The sequence below is a fragment of the Diaphorina citri genome, unplaced genomic scaffold (assembly GCF_000475195.1).
Source record: "Diaphorina citri unplaced genomic scaffold, Diaci psyllid genome assembly version 1.1 scaffold515, whole genome shotgun sequence".
Taxonomy (NCBI): domain Eukaryota; kingdom Metazoa; phylum Arthropoda; class Insecta; order Hemiptera; family Psyllidae; genus Diaphorina; species Diaphorina citri.
The window spans coordinates 63958-89582 of record NW_007377949.1 but is presented as its reverse complement, the minus strand read 5'-3'; the positions used below and the strand labels follow the sequence as shown (position 1 = coordinate 89582).

At 36.0% G+C, this 25625-nt stretch overlaps 3 protein-coding genes across 6 annotated transcripts in view; all 3 read left to right on the top strand.

Annotated features, from left to right (window-relative positions):
• The window catches only part of LOC103509627, a 35088-nt gene extending 19944 nt beyond the window's left edge, over positions 1-15144 (top strand). Inside the window, exons 27-29 of the mRNA XM_026823914.1 lie at positions 13518-13733; positions 14123-14224; positions 14732-15144. Coding sequence (XP_026679715.1) covers positions 13518-13733; positions 14123-14224; positions 14732-14815 — 402 coding nt within the window. The 3' untranslated portion in view covers positions 14816-15144. The remainder of the gene's footprint in view (positions 1-13517; positions 13734-14122; positions 14225-14731) is intronic.
• LOC113465333 (microtubule-actin cross-linking factor 1-like) lies at positions 1191-9537 on the top strand. Of its 3 annotated transcripts, XM_026823922.1 has the most exons (7): positions 1191-1373; positions 1783-1824; positions 3839-3913; positions 6424-6595; positions 7181-7298; positions 7628-7860; positions 9101-9537. In XM_026823922.1, exons 1-7 carry the CDS (start codon positions 1252-1254, stop codon positions 9293-9295), a joined length of 957 nt encoding a protein of 318 aa, XP_026679723.1. In that variant the 5' UTR covers positions 1191-1251; the 3' UTR covers positions 9296-9537. The 3 variants fall into 3 exon arrangements, with proteins under 3 accessions (XP_026679723.1, XP_026679725.1, XP_026679724.1); XM_026823924.1 differs by lacking the exon at positions 3839-3913 and having other exon boundaries at positions 1193-1373; XM_026823923.1 differs by lacking the exon at positions 1783-1824 and having other exon boundaries at positions 1194-1373.
• Positions 15145-20326: 5182 nt separating the features above from the next.
• LOC103509619 (ATP-binding cassette sub-family G member 4) overlaps positions 20327-25625 on the top strand; it is a 23020-nt gene continuing 17721 nt past the window's right edge. For both annotated transcript variants that reach the window (XM_017444252.2, XM_026823916.1), the window contains exon 1: positions 20327-20596. The gene's annotated coding sequence lies outside the window, so the exon portion shown is untranslated. The remainder of the gene's footprint in view (positions 20597-25625) is intronic.

Here is a 25625-nt window from a genome sequence, read left to right as displayed (position 1 = left end):
TTTTATTACATTGACAAATTTTGTGTCTATTAATCACAAGGCAAAAATATGTTTGAAAAATACCTTTGGTTTTTTAGATAATTGACGTCACAAGGAGAGAAAAATCCCCAAAAATATTGATTAGGTATATAATTTTATAATATAAGATTGATTAGGTATTTAATAACGAAACCTACTCATTTGTAAGTCACCAAGGTATTCTTTGGTAAGTCACTTGAGCACTCATTTGTAAATCACTCAAGCATTTGTAAGTCACTTATGTGTACTGTAAGTCACTATAGTTTCCAATTTAAAGTCAATTCTCTGGTGAAGTGGTAAGTATAACTTAAACAAGTTGTGTTGTCCTGCACGCATTCAGTTGTTGGTTTCTTTCACTAGTATTTATTAGAAATTGAGGCAGTAAGAAAAGCACTGTGAATGTGAAAGCTATATGAAAAAGTTTGCCATAAATAAGTACTTCTATAATTTAGTAACTTCGCTAGCTCAAAATGTCGTTTTCAAAGACTCAAATTTCTTTTAGATATATTGCTTTTTTCAAGAATCTCACTTGATTATAAATCCTGATTTAAATTTGGTGTATGTAGGGCTTTATAAACAAGTTGTGTTGTCCTGCACGCATTCAGTTGTTGGTTTCTTTCACTAGTATTTATTAGAAATTGAGGCAGTAAGAAAAGCACTGCGAAAGCTATATCAAAAAGTTTGCCATGAATAAGTACTTCTATAATTTAGTAACTTCGCTAGCTCAAAATGTCGTTTTCAAAGACTCGAATTTCTTTTAGATATATTGCTTTTTTCAAGAATCTCGCTTGATTATAAATCCTGATTTTAATTTGGTGTATGTAGGGCTTTGGCTATCACAATTGCTGAAAATTTTAGATCATAATTGCATTTCTTTTGCTAGCAGCTTTTGTCTTTAGTTTGCCAAAATAAACCTTTTGAAGACATTCTTGGATTTCTCCAAAATGAGTCTTAGACAGCCTTTGAATTTATTTCGAGAATATTGGCCTTTTGAATTTTAGTAGTTTTTACACTATTATTTATTTAGGTAAGTTGTATTTTCCTTTCGAAATTTCCCCCCCTTTGGGCGTGGTAGCGCCTGTCTATAGGAAATCCAATATGGTACTCCACCGGAATCAGTTCCGTTTTCGAAAGGAAAATACAACTTTATTTGATTTAGGAATAGATAGTAGTTCCTTGCATGCTTTATTATTTATTATTTCTAATTGTATTTTATTTTCTCTTTTTCTGCACATGTGTGTTTGTCCTTCCAATTCAATGTATTGTTGCACTCTTTATCACTTCACCTATCATTTCACCTTCAGTCTTGACAGAGAAGACTCACCCGAGCTCTATGATACGTCAAGGAAACAAAGGTTTGTATTTTATGTCTTTTAAGGTAGCGGTTCTCTTTTTATGTGTTATATACTTGTTACCTTTACTTCCTAGGTTAGGGACTTTGTAGGACACAAAAAGATTTCAGACGCTATTGAAATTTTTCTTGATATGACTAGGCAGTTAAATTTAAGTAAGAAATTAGTCCTCATCAAATTTAACATTGCAGAAATAATAATGCTGATGACAATCAGAACATTTAAACGTCTAGATTCCAGATAAAGATTTAGATACGGTATACTCCCGTTCTTTTTTTCTTCAAGCTTCGAGTAGGGATATCAATGTTTTCAGGGATCTCACTGTTTTTTGTAGGGATATCACTATTTTCTAGGAACATTATTGTTTTCTCTGATTTTAATTCATTCCTGTGTTTGGTTCTATGTTCTACAGTCTACGGGCATCTCGCGATAATCTACTTGATAGACGCGGCAGGTTAGAAACGAATATATATCTCAATACTAACATCTACTTACACCAAATCCAAAATCCAATAACACGTCCACTAAAAACCAATAGTATTTATTTTAACACAACTAAAAATTTGATATTATTTGTAATGTGAATCTGGAGTCTGATCCTAACTTCAAAACAGCTTTGTTAACCATCAAAGTTAAAAACTGAAAGTATCTAATTATCTACTTCGCGCCTTCTAAATCTAGTTCTTCTCCAGTTATTTCTTGTTAATCTTGTTCAAATCTAATCTTTCAACTCTGGTTATAGGTTTATGCAATTGCTGATATCTGTAGTTTATTTTAACACAACTAAAAATTTGATATTATTTGTAATGTGAATCTGGAGTCTGATCCTAACTTCAAAACAGCTTTGTTAACCATCAGAGTTAAAAACTGAAAGTACCTAATTATCTACTTCGCGCCTTCTAAATCTAGTTCTTCTCCAGTTATTTCTTGTTCAAATCTAATCTTTCAACTCTGGTTATAGGTTTATGCAATTGCTGATATCTGTAGTTTTTCCGTTTTCATCGTCTTTTTCTGATCAATTGTTTCTCCTCTTCACTAGTTCTAACCCATTTCCCGATTTGGGAATTTGACTGAGCTTCCCCCCATAACATTTAACTTGCCAGTATTTTCGCGTAACACTATCAGCCTTTCTTCTTAATTTTCTTCAGTTGATTTCCTGAAACATCCCTATGAAGAAAATCTATTCGATTATGATTGGGGCCGTTCAGTTCTTTAATTAAATACACTTACATAGGAGATTCAGTTACATAGTAGATTGAACGAAGTTTGCTACTCACCTACTAGTTTTAGGTTAACAAATAACTAATTTGACGATTTCTCTAGTTTTAACATAACGAATATGAAGTTCTGCAACTGACTTATTTAGAGGAAGGAATTTACTAAAAATTTAAAAAGCCCATGATAACACTAACAACTCTTAACTTTCCAAGATTTTATTTATTTTGATTCTAGAGCATAAGTTAGAAATAGATCACTTATGTTTATAGGTAAGACACAAATTCGATTCAGCCGACCCCGTTAGAACGGCAAAAAGGCAAAAATAAAAAAATAGAATAGAATAGAATAGAACAGATACTAGAAATAGATCACTTATGTTTATAGGTAAGACACAAATTCGATTCAGCCGACCCCGTTAGAACGGCAAAAAGGCAAAAATAAAAAAAATAGAATAGAATAGAACAGATGTGAACTTACGGCTTCTCTGAATAAATTTCCTATATTGCCCAAATATGTAAGAGGCTGGCAAACGGTCCTCTTGTAAACTGAACATAAGTGGCAACATTATTTTAGAACAGATACCATTCTTAGCTTGTTCCTTTTATTTGTATCTATCCCCTGTTTGTACATTAGTGTCCCCTCTATGTTTGTACCGTAGTATCTGTCCCTTTAACATACTCGAGTATTATTGTTCTAATAACATTCTACTACTTGTTTGTCCCCTATTTTTTCTTTGTAGCCCTATCTACTCACGAAGCTTTGTATCGATTTGAAATGTTTAAGATTAGAATAGAAAATATACCCTGTTTATAATAACATTCTACTACTTGTTTGTCCCCTATTTTTTCTTTGTAGCCCTATCTACTCACGAAGCTTTGTATCGATTTGAAATGTTTAAGAATAGAATAGAAAATATACCCTGTTTATTCTGCCAGAATGAGACTGAAAAGTCCCTTCACTCCCTCAGTCTAAACAAACAAGGTATTTGGTACAGAATAATTTTATAAGTTACAAAACCTTGCTTAAATTAAATGAAAAGAAAAAAAGTCAAATATTTGAAAATCTACATGTGTAAAATAAGAAAACACCTCTAGGTGTTTGAGGAAAATCGATACATATCTTCTTTGAGATTTATCTAGTCTTTTTTCTGTTTTCCCCCCTCTTGTCTGTTATATTTTCCCCCTCTTTTTCTTTGTTTTGTTGTTTTTGGGTATTTCGGACCTATGGCATGCTTATTGTTTGTTTTTTAGCCGGGCAAGTCCTTCTCGAGAGAAGCTCAATGACAATCTACCGCACTATGGGCCTCGGTTTCCACCTAAAGGAAGGTACTATAACTCCTGTCTATTTTATAGATTTTATTTGGCTTGGGGATCACAGTCAACTTTTCGCTAGTTATATCCAAATTCAGCCTGATATTCGTCATGATAATATCGATATTTTGATGATAGAGTATTTTTCCCACTTTCGGAGATACTGTTCCCTGATTGGCTCATAAAATGTTGATGTCGTGGCAAACAAAACCTGAATGTGACTCTGATCCCAGGCTTTATTTTTAAATATTTTTTCCATGTGTGTACAGAAAATAATGGTTGATGAACTCAGATAAAATTAATTAAAAATGTTGAATTCACAAAAATATTCCAATTATTTTCTGTACCAACCGCCTTAACCTATTAATATTCTCATTTATCACAATTATTCTACTCTGTATTTCCGTGTCTCAAACTACAAATGTATCATACTAGGTTCTCGTACACTAACGAATTCTTCTGTAAAATGTTAAGCACAAACTATCCGTTCATCACTTTCTCTGTATTTATTGAGTAATTAACGGTCTAATATTTTCTCGCGGTCAAGAAGTGAATTTAGGGTTTATTTAGGTGACATTTGTTCACTTAGGTCTGGGATTTTTTTCCCCAGGTAGTAGTGATTCCTGGAAGAGACTGACAAGAATCGCCGACCCTATTTAAATAGGAAAAGGCTAGGAAGAAGAAAAAGTAGTGATTCCTTATCAAAGTTGGTTAAAAGAAGAAGAAAATCGATATAAGTGTGCCAGGTGCCTAGAATATAGAAAGAAAAGAACGAATGGTGCGAAATTCATTTTAGATCACGAAACCCTCGTTGTGATCTAAGGCCAGCCATTCACTATCAGGTAGACTTGACAGGTAAACCCTATCAGGTAGACCTGACAGGTACGGCTGAAAAGGTCAGAATGTCAGGTCCACCTGATACTTGATGAGGACACACTATCAGGTAGAACTGACACCTAATCATGTCTACTTAATAGTGAGTGGCTGGCGTGAAACGAATTTCCATCCCGGTGATTCCGTGTGCAAAGCTCGCATCCAACATCCTGCACCCGACAGAAAAACGTCCGGCAAGAGAATGTCAACACCTGCGTAAGTAACTTCACTGAGAAAAGAACTTGACCAATCGAGTGAATAGAATATACCTTGCTTATACTGCCAGTATAGGACTGAAAAGCCCCTTTCTTCTCGCAGTCTAAACAAGGTCTCATCATTCTATCAGTCAGTTTTCCTCAGAGTTGGGTGGCCTATATTTGGGTTGTCCTATTTACCCCTTGTATTCTTAGTAGGCTCTCATCTTGCCCGTATGTCTTCGTCTGCTTCCATTGGTAAAGAAAGAAAGTAGGAAAGGGAGAGGAGATATACACAATTGTGTGAGAAAAAAACTTGTATTGACATAATGATGTAGAAGTACAGTAAACAGTAGTAGGAAGTTAGCACTATGTTGGCCAGAAGAGCAATTTTCTTCTTGGTATTCAGACACATAAAGGAAGGTACTATAACTCCTGTCTATTTTATAGATTTTATTTGGCTTGGGGATCACAGTCAACTTTTCGCTAGTTATATCCAAATATAGCCTGATATTTGTCATGATAATATCGATATTTTGATGACCATTCGGGATAGAGTATTTTTCCCACTTTCGGAGTTACTGTTCCCTGATTGGTTCATAAAATGTTGATGTCGTGGCAAACAAAACCTGAATGTGACTCTGATCCCAGGCTTTATTTTTAAATAATTTTTCCATGTGTGTACAGAAAATAGTGGTTGATGAACTCAGATAAAATTAATTATAAATGTTGAATTCACAAAAATATTCCAATTATTTTCTGTACCAACCGCCTTAACCTATTAATATTCTCATTTATCACAATTATTCTACTCTGTATTTCCGTGTCTCAAACTACAAATGTATCATACTAGGTTCTCGTACACTAACGAATTCTTCTGTAAAATGTTAAGCACAAACTATCCGTTCATCACTTTCTCTGTATTTATTGAGTAATTAACGGTCTAATATTTTCTCGCGGTCAAGAAGTGAATTTAGGGTTTATTTAGGTGACATTTGTTCACTTAGGTCTGGGATTTTTTTCCCCAGGTAGTAGTGATTCCTGGAAGAGACTGACAAGAATCGCCGACCCTATTTAAATAGGAAAAGGCTAGGAAGAAGAAAAAGTAGTGATTCCTTATCAAAGTTGGTTAAAAGAAGAAGAAAATCGATATAAGTGTGCCTAGAATATAGAAAGCATACTCTAAGGATATGCAAAGAAAAGAACGAGTGGTGCGAAATTCATTTTAGATCACGAAACCCTCGTTGTGATCTAAGGCCAGCCATTCACTATCAGGTAGACCTGACAAGTACGGCTGAAAAGGTCAGAATGTCAGGTCCACCTGATACTTGATAAGGACACACACTATCAGGTAGAACTGACACCTAATCATGTCTACTTGATAGTGAGTGGCTGGCGTAAAACGAATTTCCATCCCGGATTGCTCCCTAGACTCACACCTCACGCTTTCTATTACAGCAAAGGCGCCGAACCTCAATTCCGTAATCCTCGTTGCCGTCTCCTGTGGGATACTTGGCGTAATGTCTGGCTTCTGGCATGGGAGAGACAGCGCCGTCTACAGGAACGTCTCAACTATCTCATAGAACTGGAGAAGGTCAAGAACTTCTCGTGGGACGACTGGAGAAAACGGGTAAGTTAGAGTTAGATCGCCTAATCTTGTTAGTGTTCCGCGGGTCACTTTGAACGATTGACGCGCGTATTCCCGTAAGATCGATCTTGGGATCAGAAATATATATAACTCGAGAAAAGATGAGCCAGTTATTGGTGTATTGAAAGCAGCGTCCTCTCGATATCGCCTGGCCAAAGTGTGACGACTGGAGAAAACGGGTAAGTTAGAGTTAGATCGCCTAATCTTGTTAGTGTTCCGCGGGTCACTTTGAACGATTGACGCGCGTATCCCCGTAAGATCGATCTCGGGATCAGAAATATATATAACTCAAGAAAAGATGAGCCAGTTATTGGTGTATTGAAAGCAGTGTCCTCTCGATATCGCCTGGCCAAGGTGGACTCTGGCTGGATCTTTAGGATCTACCGATTAACCAATTTTATTTAGCACGCGAAATGGAACTTATCAGTAACCTGAATCTGATATACCCGAATCTGGGGTTAGCTCTTTTGATGCAGTTATTTCCTAATACTCCAAATGTGTAAGATTTTTTCCCCGTCCATCACAAGTAATACATATTCACTGTGTAAACTTGTTCTCTCTCCACAGTTCCTGAGATTCATGAACCACAAGAAATCCAGGCTTACTGATCTGTTCAGAAAGATGGACAAGAACAACGACGGACTTATCCCACGGGAAGACTTTGTTGATGGCATCATCAAGACCAGTAAGTTTTCAACACTCCCCTATCTTCAAAGAATCGAACCTGGATAATATAGTATACTCTTATTCTGCAGGGATGAGAATAGTCCTTGTACCCTCGGAATCTAGCCAAGATCTTGTATGATATCTTGACTTAAGTAGATCTTGTATTATATCTTAACTCAAGTACGTCTTATTTGGTGATGATCCAGATAAAAGGGCTTTGTTTGTGCAGACTTCAAGACTTGGTCGTAGCATTTCGAATACGAAAATTTAGACATACTCAAGAGCACGACATCAAACGCTCAAGAGGAATTTTCGCGGACATTTCTACTCATCTTTTTCTCTCCACAGAATTCGAAACCTCTAAACTGGAAATGGGCGCCGTGGCCGATATGTTCGATCACGACTACAACCCTGGCCTTATCGACTGGAAGGAGTTCATCGCTGCCCTCCGCCCTGATTGGGAGGAAAAGAAACCCAACACGGAGTCTGAGAAGATTCACGATGAAGTGAAGCGATTGGTGCAGCTGTGTACGTGTCGACAGAAGTTCCGAGTCTTCCAAGTGGGCGAAGGAAAATACAGGGTGAGCGATTTTACTTTTACTTTTTGGACACTGGGTAGATGATTCGTATAAGCTTAACCCATCCCTTGGTGCAAATTGCCCCAACAACTAAGCCTCAGAGTGGGCTTTTTGTGTATGGAGTTAAGCTGGGTAAAATGACCTAGCAGTCAAATAACCTGACATTTGCAAACACTTTTCGAACACTTGGTAAAATGACCTAGTAGTCAAATAACCCGACATTTGCAAACAATTTTCGAACACGTAAACCCATACAACAAAAATTCTCGCTCTCAAGTCAGACTAAAGTCAATTCTTGGACGTCGGAAAAGCCTTCGACAATAACATGAGGGCATCCAAATGTAATAACTTCATCGAATAAATAATAGTGGGAATTTTCAGTAAATAATTACACCAGAGTTATCCTATACTGGGATATGATTTGACCTTGAGGGCATACTGACAAAAAGGGAAAAGGATGGTGGACTATGTTGCCCTCAAGGAACAGTGATGTCCCCTCTTACCGAATTTCTATCCTTGTTGTGTTAATTTAATTTTTAATAGTAAACTAAAACTGTGTACGTGTCGACAGAAGTTCCGAGTCTTCCAAGTGGGCGAAGGAAAATACAGGGTGAGCGATTTTACTTTTACTTTTTGGACATTGGGTAGATGATTCGTATAAGCTTAACCCATCCCTTGGTGCAAATTGCCCCAACAGCTAAGCCTCAGAGTGGGCTTTTTGTGTATGGAGTTAAGCTGGGTAAAATGACCTAGCAGTCAAATAACGTGACATTTGCAAACATTTTTCAAACACTTGGTAAAATGACCTAGTAGTCAAATAACCTGACATTTGCAAACACTTTTCAAACACTTGGTAAAATGACCTAGTAGTCAAATAACCTGACATTTGCAAACAATTTTCGAACACGTAAACCCATACAACAAAAATTCTCGCTCTCAAGTCAGACTAAAGTTAATTCTTGGACGTCGGAAAAGCCTTCGACAATATCATGAGGGCATCCAAATGTAATAACTTCATCGAATAAATAATAGTGGGAATTTTCAGTAAATAATCACACCAGAGTTATCCTATACTGGGATATAATTTGACCTTGAGGGCATACTGACAAGAAGGGAAAAGGATGATGGACTGTGTTGCCCTCAAGGAACAGTGATGTCCCCTCTTACCAAATTTCTATCCTTGTTGTGTTAATTTAATTTTTAATAGTAAACTAATACCAATCCTTGGTAATTTGTTTTTCAGTTTGGCGACAGTCAGAAACTTCGCCTCGTAAGAATCCTCCGATCTACCGTCATGGTGAGAGTAGGAGGAGGCTGGGTAGCCCTGGACGAATTCTTAATCAAAAACGATCCTTGCAGAGGTATGTCACTTTCCCTCGCTTTCCCCTATCAAATTAATCGACTCATGTTTCTTCTTTCCAGCCTTGTCAAATTGTGAATTGTCATTTTGTACGACTTTAGGGACAAATTTTGGTTTGTAAAACTCCTTTGTTGACGCTAAACAGTTTTAATTCGCTAGTGATAAAACTCTAGTCGAAACAAATAACCACGTACGTGTTTTTCAGCAATATCCATTCAAGATCTTGAAAAGTTTCAACTGTGCCCCGATATTGAACAATTGAAGTATTTATGTACTATTCACTTTTAATACTAATTTTCTAATCGGGGGATCTAAAAGAACTGTGCCCCGATATTGAACAATTGAAGTATTTATGTACTATTCACTTTTAATACTAATTTTCTAATCGGGGGATCTAAAAGAAAAAAACCTTTAATTCTCTACAACTATTTAAAATTTGCATGTGAAATAAAAAATGACAACGAGGACAAAATAATGTTGAAATTCAAGGGAAGACGACATTTTTGAAATCACTCCATGGCCATGTTCAAATGGAATTCATGGTTGGCATGAATTGAGGGGTTTTACGCAAAAATGACTTTCAACCTATAAGTCGTTTTTGCGTCAAACTCCTCAATTTTGTCTTCAAAGAACTGGAAAAGTTGAAAAATGCATCCAAATTCAAGGGAAGACGACATTTTTAAAATCACTCCATGGCCATGTTCAAATGGAATTCATGGTTGGCATGAATTGAGGGGTTTTACGAAAAAAATGACTTTCAACCTATAAGTCGTGTTTGCGTCAAACTCCTCAATTTTGTCTTCAAAGAACTGGAAAAGTTGAAAAATGCATCATTTTTTCTTTGAATTTCGAGTTATTTTATATCCAGTAAAACATCTAAATCCAACATAAATAGAATTGAGTCCGAGATCGTCGTGCTTTCTAGAAAGCTTTGTCACTTTTATGTTGGGGGCTTCATGTAACGTCATTGTATGTGGTGGAAGGAGTAAGTGTCGTCCTAGTTAATGCTCATTTTATATTCGTAGCGTATACCTTTTGGGAGCTCACAGTAAGGGGACTTTTCTTTGCTTCTTTTTTCTTTGAATTTCGAGTTATTTTATATCCAGTAAAACATCTAAATCCAACATAAATAGAATTGAGTCCGAGATCGTCGTGCTTCCTAGAAAGCTTTGTCACTTTTATGTCGGGGGCTTCATGTAACGTCATTGTATGTGGTGGAAGGAGTAAGTGTCGTCCAAGTTAATGCTCATTTTATATTCGTAGCGTATACCTTTTGAGAGCTCACAGTAAGGGGACTTTTCTTTGCTCTCTCCCTGTTTTCGAAAGCAGGATTTACTCTAGAGTCAAATTTTGAATGATTAAAATTTGGCCAATCTTGGAATGCGATTTCCCCTTCTTGTGAGCTCCCAAAGCAGGATTTACTCTAGAGTCAAATTTTGAATGATTAAAATTTGGCCAATCTTGGAATGCGATTTCCCCTTCTTGTGAGCTCCCAAATACTCGTAAGGTCATGGTGTATTTGGATCAGATAGTTTACCTTGACAAGAAGTTCAAAGCTCTAGTTTTGTGAAATTGCCTGGATTCAATCACCTGTCACCTTTTGTAAGCCCGTCTGAAAGCGGGGACACTTGACCTTGTTTTGGATCTAGTCTTTCTAAACACTTACGGCTTTCTCTTGTCAGGGTCTATCTGGAATAATTAATCACAGTAGAGTGGGAAGAGGTCTTGTAATGGGAATTCATGGGGTGCTTCTACTAGAGTAGATTCAAATCAGAGATATGAAAAACTAGAGTGAACTTACGGCTTCTCTGAATAAATTTCCTATATTGCCCAAATATGTAAGAGGCTGGCAAACGGTCCTCTTGTAAACTGAACATAAAAATCTACATGTGTAAAATAAGAAAACACCTCTAGGTGTTTGAGGAAAATCGATACATATCTTCTTTGAGATTTATCTAGTCTTTTTTCTGTTTTCCCCCCTCTTGTCTGTTATATTTTCCCCCTCTTTTTCTTTGTTTTGTTGTTTTTGGGTATTTCGGACCTATGGCATGCTTATTGTTTGTTTTTTAGCCGGGCAAGTCCTTCTCGAGAGAAGCTCAATGACAATCTACCGCACTATGGGCCTCGGTTTCCACCTAAAGGAAGGTACTATAACTCCTGTCTATTTTATAGATTTTATTTGGCTTGGGGATCACAGTCAACTTTTCGCTAGTTATATCCAAATTCAGCCTGATATTCGTCATGATAATATCGATATTTTGATGATAGAGTATTTTTCCCACTTTCGGAGATACTGTTCCCTGATTGGCTCATAAAATGTTGATGTCGTGGCAAACAAAACCTGAATGTGACTCTGATCCCAGGCTTTATTTTTAAATATTTTTTCCATGTGTGTACAGAAAATAATGGTTGATGAACTCAGATAAAATTAATTAAAACATTATTTAAGTAGATAACGTATGTCAATAATATTGCTGAGCTTTTTTGAGTTTTGTTGCTCATTTACCAGCCCTTTTAGCCATCATATTATTTACTAGTTGGGCTTTTTTTGGTCTTAAAGAGGAGCCATTTGATTGGCAACAAAATAAGCTAAATCCTGTAACTTTACTCTAGTTTATTATCGTCAACTCACTTAACTATTAACTTTGGTTGTGTCAAAACAGAACCTTCAGGGAAATGGTAAAGAAATTCGGATTTTGGTTCACTTCCCACTTTCCATAATAAACCAAAGCTTCGTTCACATGACAGACGTACGTACCGACATAACTTCATTAAGGACACTAACTTTTCCTGTGTAACCCAGGTCTAAGGCAATCTGTTTTGACACTACGCCAATCTGATTAACTTTGAAGGATTCGTTCTACCTAGAAATTAAAAAAGTAAAAAGGAAAGTAAAAGTGAGTTTTCCGAAACTTGTCAAGATGCGACTCTGGCTGGATCTTTAGGATCTACCGATTAACCAATTTTATTTAGCACGCGAAATGGAACTTATCAGTAACCTGAATCTGATATATCCGAATCTGGGGTTAGCTCTTTTGATGCAGTTATTTCCTAATACTCCAAATGTGTAAGATTTTTTTTCAAAATATCTCGAGAACGGTAAGAGCTAGAGACTTGAAATTTGGCATGCAGCTGTCAAATGTGACAAGGATGCGACACGAAACTTTTGTTTAAAATAGGTGCTTTTTGGCGCTTTTTGGCGGCTTTCAACCGTTTTTTGGAGGATTTCAGCTATACTGACTAAACGGTGAGAGATATTAGAAAAGTTACAATAGATGAACACCCAAATAAGCATCATTCAATAGGATAAGGAAAGTCGTGTGATTTTTTTTTTTTGTGATCATCCTGTGTCATCAAGTCTCACAACTAATTTCCAATGTCTCGAAAATCCTTGTTTAATTCCTCAGGAAAATGGAGCGAATGTCCCGGACGACAATACCAAGATGTCCGCAAAAAAGGATTCTCGTGAGAAAACCATTACAATCACCGAGAAACGAAAACCACTGACCGTTCTCGAGATATTTTGTTTACAGACAGACACACACACGGACCAATAGCTGAAACTTTGGATTTAGGCTCCAGGGACCTCAAAACGTACCTATTTTGGCACTAAAATCTGACCATCGAAAATTTGACCCGATTACATTACTTTCCTTCCTACAGGATAAGGAAAGTAAAAATGGGATGAAACTCACGACAAGTGGGAATGGGCCTTTAGTCGTTCAATGTTGTTGTATTTGCTTCGCTTACTCGTAAGTCCACTGAATTGATAGCGAATTGTATGAAGGATCATTTTCCAAAGTCCAAAATTCATTTTGGGTAGCATCGGATAAATTTACATCAATATTGTTCTTTCATAGTTCCCTTGCATATCTCGGTGGGCCACCATTGTCCCACATGTCTGACCTATAAGGCCAGGCACTTACTATCAGGTAGACTTGACAGGTATACCTGATGAGCACATACAGTATCAGATAGACCTGACAGGTACGGCTGAAAAGGTCCGTCTGTCGGGTCTAAGGTCTACCGAATAGTGAGTGACACCTAAAAATTTTTGGAATTTTAATAAATGACGTCTTTTTTTTTTTTTTTTTTTTGTCCCTCAAATTAACAATAATAAAATATGACGTCAATACCTACTGTTTGATCTTTTTTCGGTACTTCAAATTCACCACAACATTGCACATGAGATGTAGACCTTCCATTCTATTTTTTCCCCCCGGGACCTCAAAGTACCTTCTCAGGATTCATTTCCATTCTAAATGTTTACCCCGAAACCTACATATCTTCCATTTCCCAGGAGAGGCGAGAAAAGCTACACCGAGCTATTCGCCTGGGCAGTGACTCCATAGTGAGGGAAATGCTCAACAAGGAAGCCAAAGATGCAAAGCTCTTGGCCGTGGGCAAGAATAATCGAGGAAGATGCTGCCTGCACATTGCCATACTCTCCGCTCAGGAAAACATCGTGAAAATTATCTCCACGCAATTCCCGCTGACATTAAACATAGGAGACAATGTGAGTGTATAATACATTTTGTATAATTATGCTTTAATTGAAATTGAGTGGTGACCGAACGATGTAAGATTGAAGTTTTAACTAGACGATTTTTTTATTTGGTCTCTTTGGACTCTTCAAATTTCAAATGATCCGCCCAAACCTGGTGAAATTTGGTAACGAAATAACTTCAATGGTTGGTAACCAAATAACTTGAAATTTGGTAACCACATAACATTAGAATTTGTTCATTATTTTTAAATCTCCATTTGACTACTTTGAGGTTTGACTGCAACATTTCATTTACACTCCTAAGAGGCCACCGGCCACATAAATATGAACCTTTTGACTGAATATTCTGTTCAGTAAAGAATATTCTATTTAGTAAGTGAACATGATTCTGTTTCTAGCTTGAAAGAACTTCACTTCATTATGCAATGGGCGTGGCACAAGTAGAGACATTGAGCGCTATTTTGATCAAAGCGGGAGCTCAAAGAACTATCAAGGATTTGGTAAGTCATTAAGTCATAAAAACTGCTAACAAACGTTATCCCTTCTTAACCACTGACCGATCAAGTAAATGAATATCCTCGAGATGAGAGTATGGTCAGACAGGATTCAGATGGAAAATCGAAGCAAGAGCCACACGAAAGTAACGGCCTTGATGCTGATGAGGTAGGTGTTAGAAGGATTTTTTCTAGGTTTGACAGAGGGTAACAGTGGAATCGTTATCGGTCCAAAATCGAAGAGTGAAGAAGGCGGACCCATCAACATTCTTGATAAAATCCGCCCCGGGCGGAAATCGAACCCGCGGCCTAGCGCTTACAAGGCAGACGCGCTACCAACCAAGCTAACTAGGCTTTCAAAAAAAAAATCAATTTAAATTGCAACGAATATTAGAAATTGTTAAATATTAATCAAAATAATAAAAGCTTTTATTCATGTACTTGAGAATAGAAATGAGGCCCTCTTAGAAGGACTACTTTTCACTGCAAACTTCGCACTTCCTTATTTTTCAGAAAGGAAGAACTGCCAGCTATTATTTCATGAACAAAAGTGCCATCCGAGCTTTGCAAGAGGAGGAAAGTATGCTACGTGTGTAAAATATGAAGACAATGGTAAATACATATTATTTATTTATTTCCACTAACCATATGAAGTTTAAGTTCTATTTGGACTCAAATTTTGGTATATTCAAATTTTGGCATGATTTTAGGAGCAGTAAAATTTGGTGCTATAAAATTCCACTGCCCGCTATAGTAGGGAGAACATAATATTGAAATATAATTATTACACGGATTGCACCTACCTGTTATTATTCAATTGGTATTTTTAATTTAGCTATAAGCATTTAGACAGTAGAAAAATACTATGTTCCTCAAATATATACAAAACAATTCTGCAATTTGAAAATTATTTTTCAATAAATCAATTAAAATTGGTTCTATTTGTAGTTATAGTGGTCCACTGAAAAGAGTAGTTCTTTTTTACAACTCGCTCTTTGTACATCTCTAATAGATTCTACGAACAGCATATAATTGCAAGGCTAATATGCATATATTCTAATGAGTCTGTTGATTAAGAGAAAACATAGTAAACACCTAATAGAGTCTGTTTGATGCGTACTGTTTATTTTGAAGCCCCTGCCCTTATGCACCGACCTTGACAATAGTTATATGTGTACTAGGTACACTAGGTGAGTACGTACTATTTAAAACTATTTCTCTCGAGCATAGTACCTAGTAATTTACAGTCCCAAATCTAGAAAACTGGACGTATTCAGCGTATTCTACTCTCGAATCTAGAAGTTGGAAACACATTTGTTTTCGGCTTCAAATGAAATTATGTATTTAGATGGGTTGAGGTTTGAGGTCGGTATTTTGGGGAAAAAGTAAAAAATGAAAATAAAACTGTAGGTATCCTACAGTTTATTTTCATTTATTAATTTATTCATTTACTCTTATAGTATCCTCATTATTCCTAAATCGGTACATCAATCGATAATTTGATATTTTTATAGACAAAAGAAGAATTTTTTTGGAAGGGCAGCAGTAGCAGTTTTTTACTGTAGGAAAAGTACCGAATTTACATAATCATAGTCCCATTTTTCATGATCGCGAGTATATTTTCTAAAGTTCAGCTTGACTGAACCTTCATACCTACTGCGGAACTCCATGCCTTATTTACGATTAATTAAATGATTTTTAATTTAATTTAATTAAACGTAAATCGTAACTAAGGTATAAATAATTAAATATCTAGTTGAAATTTGAACTAATTCCATTTTTCTGTTCTCGTTCAACCTGCTAAGTAGTTTAAAATAGCTAAGTTTATAATTTATTGTTCTCGCCCTCCTTCGAACCTTTGTACCTAAAAGTTCTCAGGCGGCGAACATTTTTTTTTTTGTACAGACGCAAGTAGTGTGAAATTGCGAAATGGAAATCTGGGGTCTTGACTATTGGGTCTTATCAACTTTGTTATTCGTAATCTATCTGTTTGTGTATAATTTTGCAACACGGGTAACTCACGTTTTGGTTCTTGCGAACGGAATTCGGTTTCGTATTCAAATTTCAAATGAACGGCAGGAAACTTCATTTCACCTATCTTTGTTTCTCTGGCTTTTTAACCAATTTGGTCCAAGTATGACTGGTGAAGTGCCTTTAAAGATGCAAAACTTAAAAAAAAACTATTTGTTATATCAACATGTTCAAATTTTGACCAATATTATGTCAACATAAAATCATGAAGTCCGGGGTTTTAAACACTATTCATGAGGTTGAGTTCCTATTTCTTATCTCTTCATATTACGAAAGTTGACAGATGAAAGTTGAATGCCCTACCAGCACGATGTCATTTTTAATTTCCCGAAACTTGATGATAACATTGTCAGATTAGATGTTCAAATATGAGACCCCAAACAGTAGGAACACGAGTAGACAATTTTGATGTCTTGTCAGAATAAAACAAAGGAATAAAAGTCTAGGGGTTTTTGTAATGGAGGTGTTGTAGGTAATAATGAGATTAATAAGACTTTTGAGTGGACAGAACTCCTACTCAGTACCTAAGTAAGTTTACTCCTACCTCCTACGCCTGAAGTATTTCTAATTTCTATCACCACTAGAAGACCTCTTACCATCAAGACATCCACTGTACCTACTTGACTGTATATGTAGGTATAGGGGTATGGCCCCATCTAATTTAATAGGCGCATAATTTTACAGATCGTCTAGGCATCTAAGCCATCAACTAAGCTGACAAGTTGAATTGCCAGTTCAAAAATTGTAACTTCAAATACCCCTGAGATAGATATTAAAGGGGGAAAAACATCTACTCCAACAACAAACAAAGAAGCTTTTCAACTTTTCATACATGTGTATAAGTGCCTATCTACTAGGCATCTAAGCCATCAACTAAGCTGACAAGTTGAATTGCCAGTTCAAAAATTGTAACTTCAAATACCCCTGAGATAGATATTAAAGAGGGAAAAACATCTACTCCAACAACAAACAAAGAAGCTTTTCAACTTTTCATACATGTGTATAAGTGCCTATCTATGAGTTGGTAGGTGTAGCTACATTGAAATAATATTTCGTACCTCTGATACGGTTTTGAAATGATATGGGGAACGAAATTTGTTAACTTTATCAGTTAGTTTCATTTCTTACGTCAGTTTAAGGAACGTTATCAGTTTCTGCTATTCCAGTCAACAGTTTTTTCTTGTCTTACCTATATGTACCTTCCAAACAAGTTGGTAGTGTTCTTCAGAATATTCTGACCTCATAAGTCTAGGCAAGTAGGTATGTAGGTATATTACCCTGCAATATACGTATAACGAGTCGTCAGTTGATGTAGGTAGGTAGGTATATAAACCTACATTTTCTTACGTCAGTTTAAGGAACGTTATCAGTTTCTGCTATTCCAGTCAACAGTTTTTTCTTGTCTTACCTATATGTACCTTCCAAACTAAGTAGGTAGGTAGTGTTCTTCAGAATATTCTGACCTCATAAGTTTAGGCAAGTAGGTATGTATATTATCCTGCAACATACGTATAACGAGTCGTCAGTTGATGTAGGTAGGTAGGTATAAACCTACAGTTACGAGTATATTCACCATATTATCTATGTGTCTCTTTTAGTACCTATCAACAATGAACGCATTACAAATACGTAGGTAGGTAATATACCTATCAAATTAGCATAGATATAAAACTACTTATTCAAATAGTAGGTTCAATATTTACATATAATGTATGTTTTTTAAATGAATCAGTAAGAGGTTATCAAAAAGTGTGACACTGTGACCAATACAATAAATATGTATGTGCCATAAATAACTACTTATGAAACATCTCATGTTGGTCAATTAGATTTGTAAAAATCCAATGATAAGGTGAAAAGATAATGATCGGTTCAGATCTATGCATCCATGGTCCAGTGAAATACTAAGTTGCTTAGAATATACATACCTACAGGGTGTTTATTCACGTACACAAAAAGTCCACTTTGAGGCTTAGATTCGTAGGAGCAAACAGCCCTAAAGGATAGGTTGAGCTTATACGAATCTACAGGGTGTATCAGTAGAGAGGGCCTTGGCTGTTGAAAGGTTGCCCCTCATATGTCTAAATAGCAAAATAAAAATCATAGAAAAATATGTCTAATGGCCGGGACTACACTCTGTAATTATACTGGCTTTAAGTTTGGCTCTTAGATATAAAGAGACCAAATTATAGCATATGTTATTGCATACAAAGATGGACGGGACACACAAGACAAGAAAAGAACGCCTTAACATAATAATAAACCCATGTAGCTAAACAAGAAGGAATCGCCAAACATATATCGAAGGAAGATTACAAACTTAGTTTGCACAGGATGGTTACAGATACACGGCTGTACCATTATTGCATATGATTTTATCAAATGAAACCGTCAGTCGTGATTTATCACCGAGATAAAGTCTTTATTCTATCTAAGTAGGTTTAGTAGGTACATATATCTATGTGTTCTTATATTATCTGATGGTACGATAAACTATAGGCAGGTACCCATCTACCAGATTTATAAATGTAGGTACTGGTAGGCATACTTCTAGGTACATGTGTAGGTACCTATTATGCCGAGTGTCCATATAACAGCTGAATCGTCTTGCGAATGTTCATGGCGTAGGTAGGTAGGTTATATAGGTAAATTCCCCCAATGTAGGTATGCATTAATGTTTGTTCTAGGTGTAGGTATTACGTATACTATGTGGTCAACTAAGTAGGTACATAATTATGTGCAGATACGTATCTAACTATACCTATAACCAATGCGGTGTATCATATTTATGTGTAGGTTCTAATATGTGAATGTGAACATACAATGTACAAGAACCAATAAGTCTGTGATGGTGGTCCAACTGTGATAGTATCTATGGTTCTAACACTTTTAATAAAACCAATGCGGTGTATCATATTTATGTGTAGGTTCTAATATGTGAATGTGAACATACAATGTACAAGAACCAATAAGTCTGTGATGGTAGTCCAACTGTGATAGTATCTATGGTTCTAACACTTTTAACAAAAAATACAAAAACAAACGAATTAGGTAAATGTGAAAAGACTTTAAAAGAGGGCGGCCAACTCCCCACTCACTCTCCGACTACAGGTCTCAGAGGATCTGAAAGAGCTTATTTAACAAAAAATACAAAAACAAACGAATTAGGTAAATGTGAAAAGACTTTAAAAGAGGGCGGCCAACTCCCCACTCACTCTCCGACTGCAGGTCTCAGAGGATCTGAAAGAGCTTTTTCCACCACACACGTTCTGGCGGTCTGACAGACCTAGGTTTGTCTGACAGTTGAAGTCTGAGTAGCCGGCCTAATAATAAAGCAGACATTTCATAGTGTAAAGAGGTTATCCCTAAAGGGAATTTCGCTAAAAAGTGATCTAAGTTAAATAAATATACCTCGGATCTGGGATTATTTCTCTCGCGTCTTTAAGATCAAGAATCTTCCGAAATTTCAAGTCTCAATGATGCAATGAACTCTAAGTTTCGACCTTGATAAAATCTTTAACTTCTCCTTGAAAAATAATGCAATGACAACAGGTATCATATCGAGATACTCTCTGTGTCCCAGTTGCATCACCAAACAAACCACTGGTCTACCCAATGGACCAGTCGCATTATTTTCATAAAACGATTGACTCCATCCGCTCGTAAATACTCGTAATTCTTTTAGAACCACTTACCTACTTACCTCAGAGCTGTATCCATATCTACCATGATTTAAACGTAAATATTTCCTAAGGTACAGAAATAGTGAAATTCAACGAATCGGGCAGTACCCTTTTTCAGTCCTGAGACGAATCAGGTATAGGCCTTTTTGAAGAAAGAAATTCATGATACGAATCGATCAATACCTTTTCACAGAGACGAATCTCGAATCTTCCACACAAAATCAAGACGAATCGTGTCTTTCCCAAATATTAATATGTATTTATTTACCTATTTATTTATTACACAATAAACGGAATGGACCCTGTGCTACCTATTACAATTTCATGATCCTCTAATTGAAGAGATAAGAAGACGGTCTCACCTGTGAATAGTCTTATCTAGCGAGGTCAGCTATGAGGTCTTTGGTTTGTGCTGATTCGGTGTAAAGTTACAGTAGCTCTCTATCCATTTAGCGGCGCGAGCCAGTTTAGGATTCGTGCCGATTTTCCGAAATAATTACGATCGAATATTTTATTTATTTTCGATATAGTAGTTTTTCTTTGTGTGTTTTTTTGTGATTAGTGACCAGTGATTTTTTTTTTTACTCAAAATTGCGGTGATTTGTTGAATTTTTAATCGTAGGTATACCTGACGGAAGAATTGGATATAACACCTCCGGAAGGGGTGAGTGTACCAAAATATTAATATTATTTCTTGTAAATTCAAATTTTACTTAAATCGGCTGATTTTTGAGAATAGGTAAAATTTAGCTTTAATCGCCTGATTTTCTTCTTATTGATATATATCTTTAATTACAATGTATAGAAATAGGGATGTAGATAGTAGGTACATACGAGTTGATTTACATTTACCTACTTGTAAGTGGATAGAGTCGAGATTTATTTTCGGTGGATGGTCCTAATAAAATTTTCTGTTAGGTTTTGATTCTCTGATATCTTGGATATGTAGAATAATAAATTGGTATAGAATCCCGTATAGGTATGTTGGTATAGAAGGCAAAAGAATAGAAGGTATAGAATAGAAAGGGAAAGAAGACCATTTATCTTTTTAGTGGATGTGCAAATATACCAAATTTTTGATTAGGTACCTACAGGACAAGAGAGTTCTACTTATGTGTGGACCAATGGTCGCCTTTTGATTTTTGAGAGTTTATTCTATTGAGAACTATTATGGAAAGTGACTTCAAATATTAATCAAATTCGGTCGAACCGTGTTCTCGTGAATAGGGCAAGAAAAAAAGGTCAATCAGCTAAACAGACAGACCAAAAAAATTTCAACATTATTTTTGGGTTCCCTAAGGCATAAGAAGTAAAAATACAGTGATGCATAAGGAGTAAGAATTTCACGTTTCTAAGTAAAGGACAGATAAAAGTAAAATTTTATTTGTTCATTGATAAATAGGTATACCTACAAACATTTTGCCTTTGTTGTGTCACTTCTACATTCACTTTTTTCCCATAAGGACATACCTATACTCGTGCTTGTCAGTTTTGAAAGGACTTTTTGACTGTCACAATCGTTGCAACTGATAAGTGATAAATGATCACATCAATACTGTCCTCAAATAAACAATCAAAGGTCGCAAAGGTAGAAGACCTCATGAGCATGAGAGCTGACAAAACACAACTTGTTTTGAGAGAGCTGACTGTTTTTTTTTGTATTCTTATCCACCAACATGGGGATTTCAGTCTATAAATTATTGCCCACCAAGCATCAACATACCTATAAGTATTTTAGTCTATGAATTCTTATCCACCAACATAATACCTAATAATGAAATGACGAAAAAGCATAGGTATACCTACTACTGTAGTGACACATACCCATTGATCACAAAATACAAATATAGGAAATAGGAAGGTATTAGGTACTTACTATCCGTGTCCAAAATCACCAAAAATGCCATTAGATTGTCTTACTAATGTACCTGTTGAGGTTATTATGTGTTTATTTTTTCAAAGGTTCCGCTTCTGATTCTGATCAGTAAAGATAATAACACTTTCTAACGTATAGTCACTATAGTCGTCTTTTATCTCCGATGTGTTACATAGTGCTTTTCGATAAGGTGGAAAAGGTATGAAAGAAGAGCCATGTAAAGTTCGCGCCTTTGTACCGATATTGGGGTACACATAACACTTGACTTATCATGACTTTGCTCAAAATTAGTTCCTTGGTTATCAAATTCAGATTGAAAACTTACATAAGATAAAACTGAGTACTTAGTGTAATCTTAATTAATTATCAGTTGTTACAAATTAACATCCTTTGGCTATCTATGTGTCATTGATAACACACCTGAAAGCTCTAATGAACTGATAAAGCAGAATTCTTAATTCCGAGAGTCGGAGTTTCTCTTTGACTTACTCTTACAGATATGGGTGTCTAAAGGCCCGTTCCCACTCTTGTCGTTCGGAAAAAAAATCGTGTCGTGCGTAGTGGGAAGTTGGGAACACTCTCATTTAAATTACATTGCCTACAGGACATTCGGGGAAAAATCGTATGAAACTCACAAGTGGGAACGGACCTTAAGGGCACTAATACCCGCCACACACGTTCAAGCATGCTTGACAGGCGTATGTTAGGTAATATTCAGAAATTGCAGCATTATTCGTAATTTCGTGCGTCCACAGAAAATTGTCTACCATCAGCTTACAGTCTCACATAACTAAAAGAACACTTTTTTGACTTTATGGCGAAGCTTTTTCCTATATTTAAATCGGATAATTTTCGTAGTTTAATCGTGGAAACAGAAGTAATGGATTGATGAAAATGATGATTTGGTGCGATTCAGTGATTACTGATTGCCTACCTACTCGTACAATGTAGGCAATCTTTTAAATCAGTGATTAGCTGATTAGTGGTTACACTGGTTACCTACGTACAATATGTAATCACTAATCACTTAAAATTTAAATTATTTAATGATTTGTGTTTAATTGCACACATGGACATGATGTGTAGGTATTTGTGTGCTTAATAATGCACGAGTTTCCTTTTTCCCAAACTTAGCGATTTTCTTCAGAATTGTGAAATTCTGGGAAAATTATTATTTATAATTTGGACGCACCCGAAGAAATTTTTTTTTTTTTTTTTTTTTTTTTTTTTTTTTTGTATTCTTATCCAATATCCACCAACATGGGAATTTCAGTTTATAAATTATTGCCCACCAAGCACCAACATACCTATAAGTATTTTAGTCTATGAATTCTTATCCACCAACATAATACCTAATAATGAAATGACGAAAAAGCATAAGTATACCTACTACTGTAGTGACACATACCCATTGATCACAAAATACAAATAGGAAGGTATTAGGTACTTACTATCCGTGTCCAAAATCACCAAAAATGCCATTAGATTGTCTTACTAATGTACCTGTTGAGGTTATTATGTGTTTATTTTTTCAAAGGTTCCGCTTCTGATTCTGATCAGTAAAGATAATAACACTTTCTAACGTATAGTCACTATAGTTGTCTTTTATCTCCGATGTGTTACATAGTGCTTTTCGATAAGGTGGAAAAGGTATGAAAGAATAGCCATGTAAAGTTCGCGCCTTTGTACCGATATTGGGGTACACATAACACTTGACTTATCATGACTTTGCTCAAAATTAGTTCCTTGGTTATCAAATTCAGATTAAAAACTTACATAAGATAAAACTGAGTACTTATAGTGTAATCTTAATTAATTATCAGTTGTTACAAATTAACATCCTTTGGCTATCTATGACATAGATACTCATTGTGTCATTGATAACACACCTGAAAGCTCTAATGAACTGATAAAGCAGAATTCGTAATTCCGAGAGTCGGAGTTCCTCTTTCTCTTTGACTTACTCTTACAGATATGGGTGTCTAAAGGCCCGTTCCCACACTTGTCGTTCGGAAAAAAAATCGTGTCGTGCGTAGTGGGAAGTTGGGAACACTCTCATTTAAATTACATTGCCTACAGGACATTCGGGGAAAAATCGTATGAAACTCACAAGTGGGAACGGACCTTAAGGGCACTAATATCCGCCACACACGTTCAAGCATGCTTGACAGGCGTATGTTAGGTAATAATCAGAAATCGCAGCATTATTCGTAATTTCGTGCGTCCACAGAAAATTGTCTACCATCAGCTTACAGTCTCACATAACTAAAAAAAACACTTTTTTGACTTTATGGCGAAGCTTTTTCCTGTATTTAAATCGGACAATTTTCGTAGATTAATCGTGGAAACAGAAGTAATGGATTGATGAAAATGATGATTTGGTGTAATTCAGTGATTACTGATTGCCTACCTACAATGTAGGCAATCTTTTAAATCAGTGATTAGCTGATTAGTGGTTACACTGGTTACCTACGTACATGCGTCCACAGAAAATTGTCTACCATCAGCTTACAGTCTCACATAACTAAAAGAACACTTTTTTGACTTTATGGCGAAGCTTTTTCCTATATTTAAATCGGATAATTTTCGTAGTTTAATCGTGGAAACAGAAGTAATGGATTGATGAAAATGATGATTTGGTGCGATTCAGTGATTACTGATTGCCTACCTACTCGTACAATGTAGGCAATCTTTTAAATCAGTGATTAGCTGATTAGTGGTTACACTGGTTACCTACGTACAATATGTAATCACTAATCACTTAAAATTTAAATTATTTAATGATTTGTGTTTAATTGCACACATGGACATGATGTGTAGGTATTTGTGTGCTTAATAACGCACGAGTTTCCTTTTTTCCAAACTTAGCAATTTTCTTCAGAATTGTGAAATTCTGGGAAAATCATTATTTATAATTTGGACGCGTCCGAAGAAAATTGCCGCGAGTTTGGTTTATTGGGAAGGTGTTATTAGACTCCTGGATTCAGATTATCCGTAGTTAGATCTATGTAGGTGTTTCATGGGCCTACCAAACCGCGAACTTCTTTTATAGTACCTACATACCTATTCAGAAACAACCATTTGAGATGTGTAATGTAGGTACATTTGTAATACCTATACGCATAAAATAGTCATAATTTCGTTATTATGTGTTTATTTTTTCAAAGGTTCCGCTTCTGATTCTGATCAGTAAAGATAATAACACTTTCTAACGTATAGTCACTATAGTTGTCTTTTATCTCCGATGTGTTACATAGTGCTTTTCGATAAGGTGGAAAAGGTATGAAAGAAGAGCCATGTAAAGTTCGCGCCTTTGTACCGATATTGGGGTACACATAACACTTGACTTATCATGACTTTGCTCAAAATTAGTTCCTTGGTTATCAAATTCAGATTGAAAACTTACATAAGATAAAACTGAGTACTTAGTGTAATCTTAATTAATTATCAGTTGTTACAAATTAACATCCTTTGGCTATCTATGTGTCATTGATAACACACCTGAAAGCTCTAATGAACTGATAAAGCAGAATTCTTAATTCCGAGAGTCGGAGTTTCTCTTTGACTTACTCTTACAGATATGGGTGTCTAAAGGCCCGTTCCCACTCTTGTCGTTCGGAAAAAAAATCGTGTCGTGCGTAGTGGGAAGTTGGGAACACTCTCATTTAAATTACATTGCCTACAGGACATTCGGGGAAAAATCGTATGAAACTCACAAGTGGGAACGGACCTTAAGGGCACTAATACCCGCCACACACGTTCAAGCATGCTTGACAGGCGTATGTTAGGTAATATTCAGAAATTGCAGCATTATTCG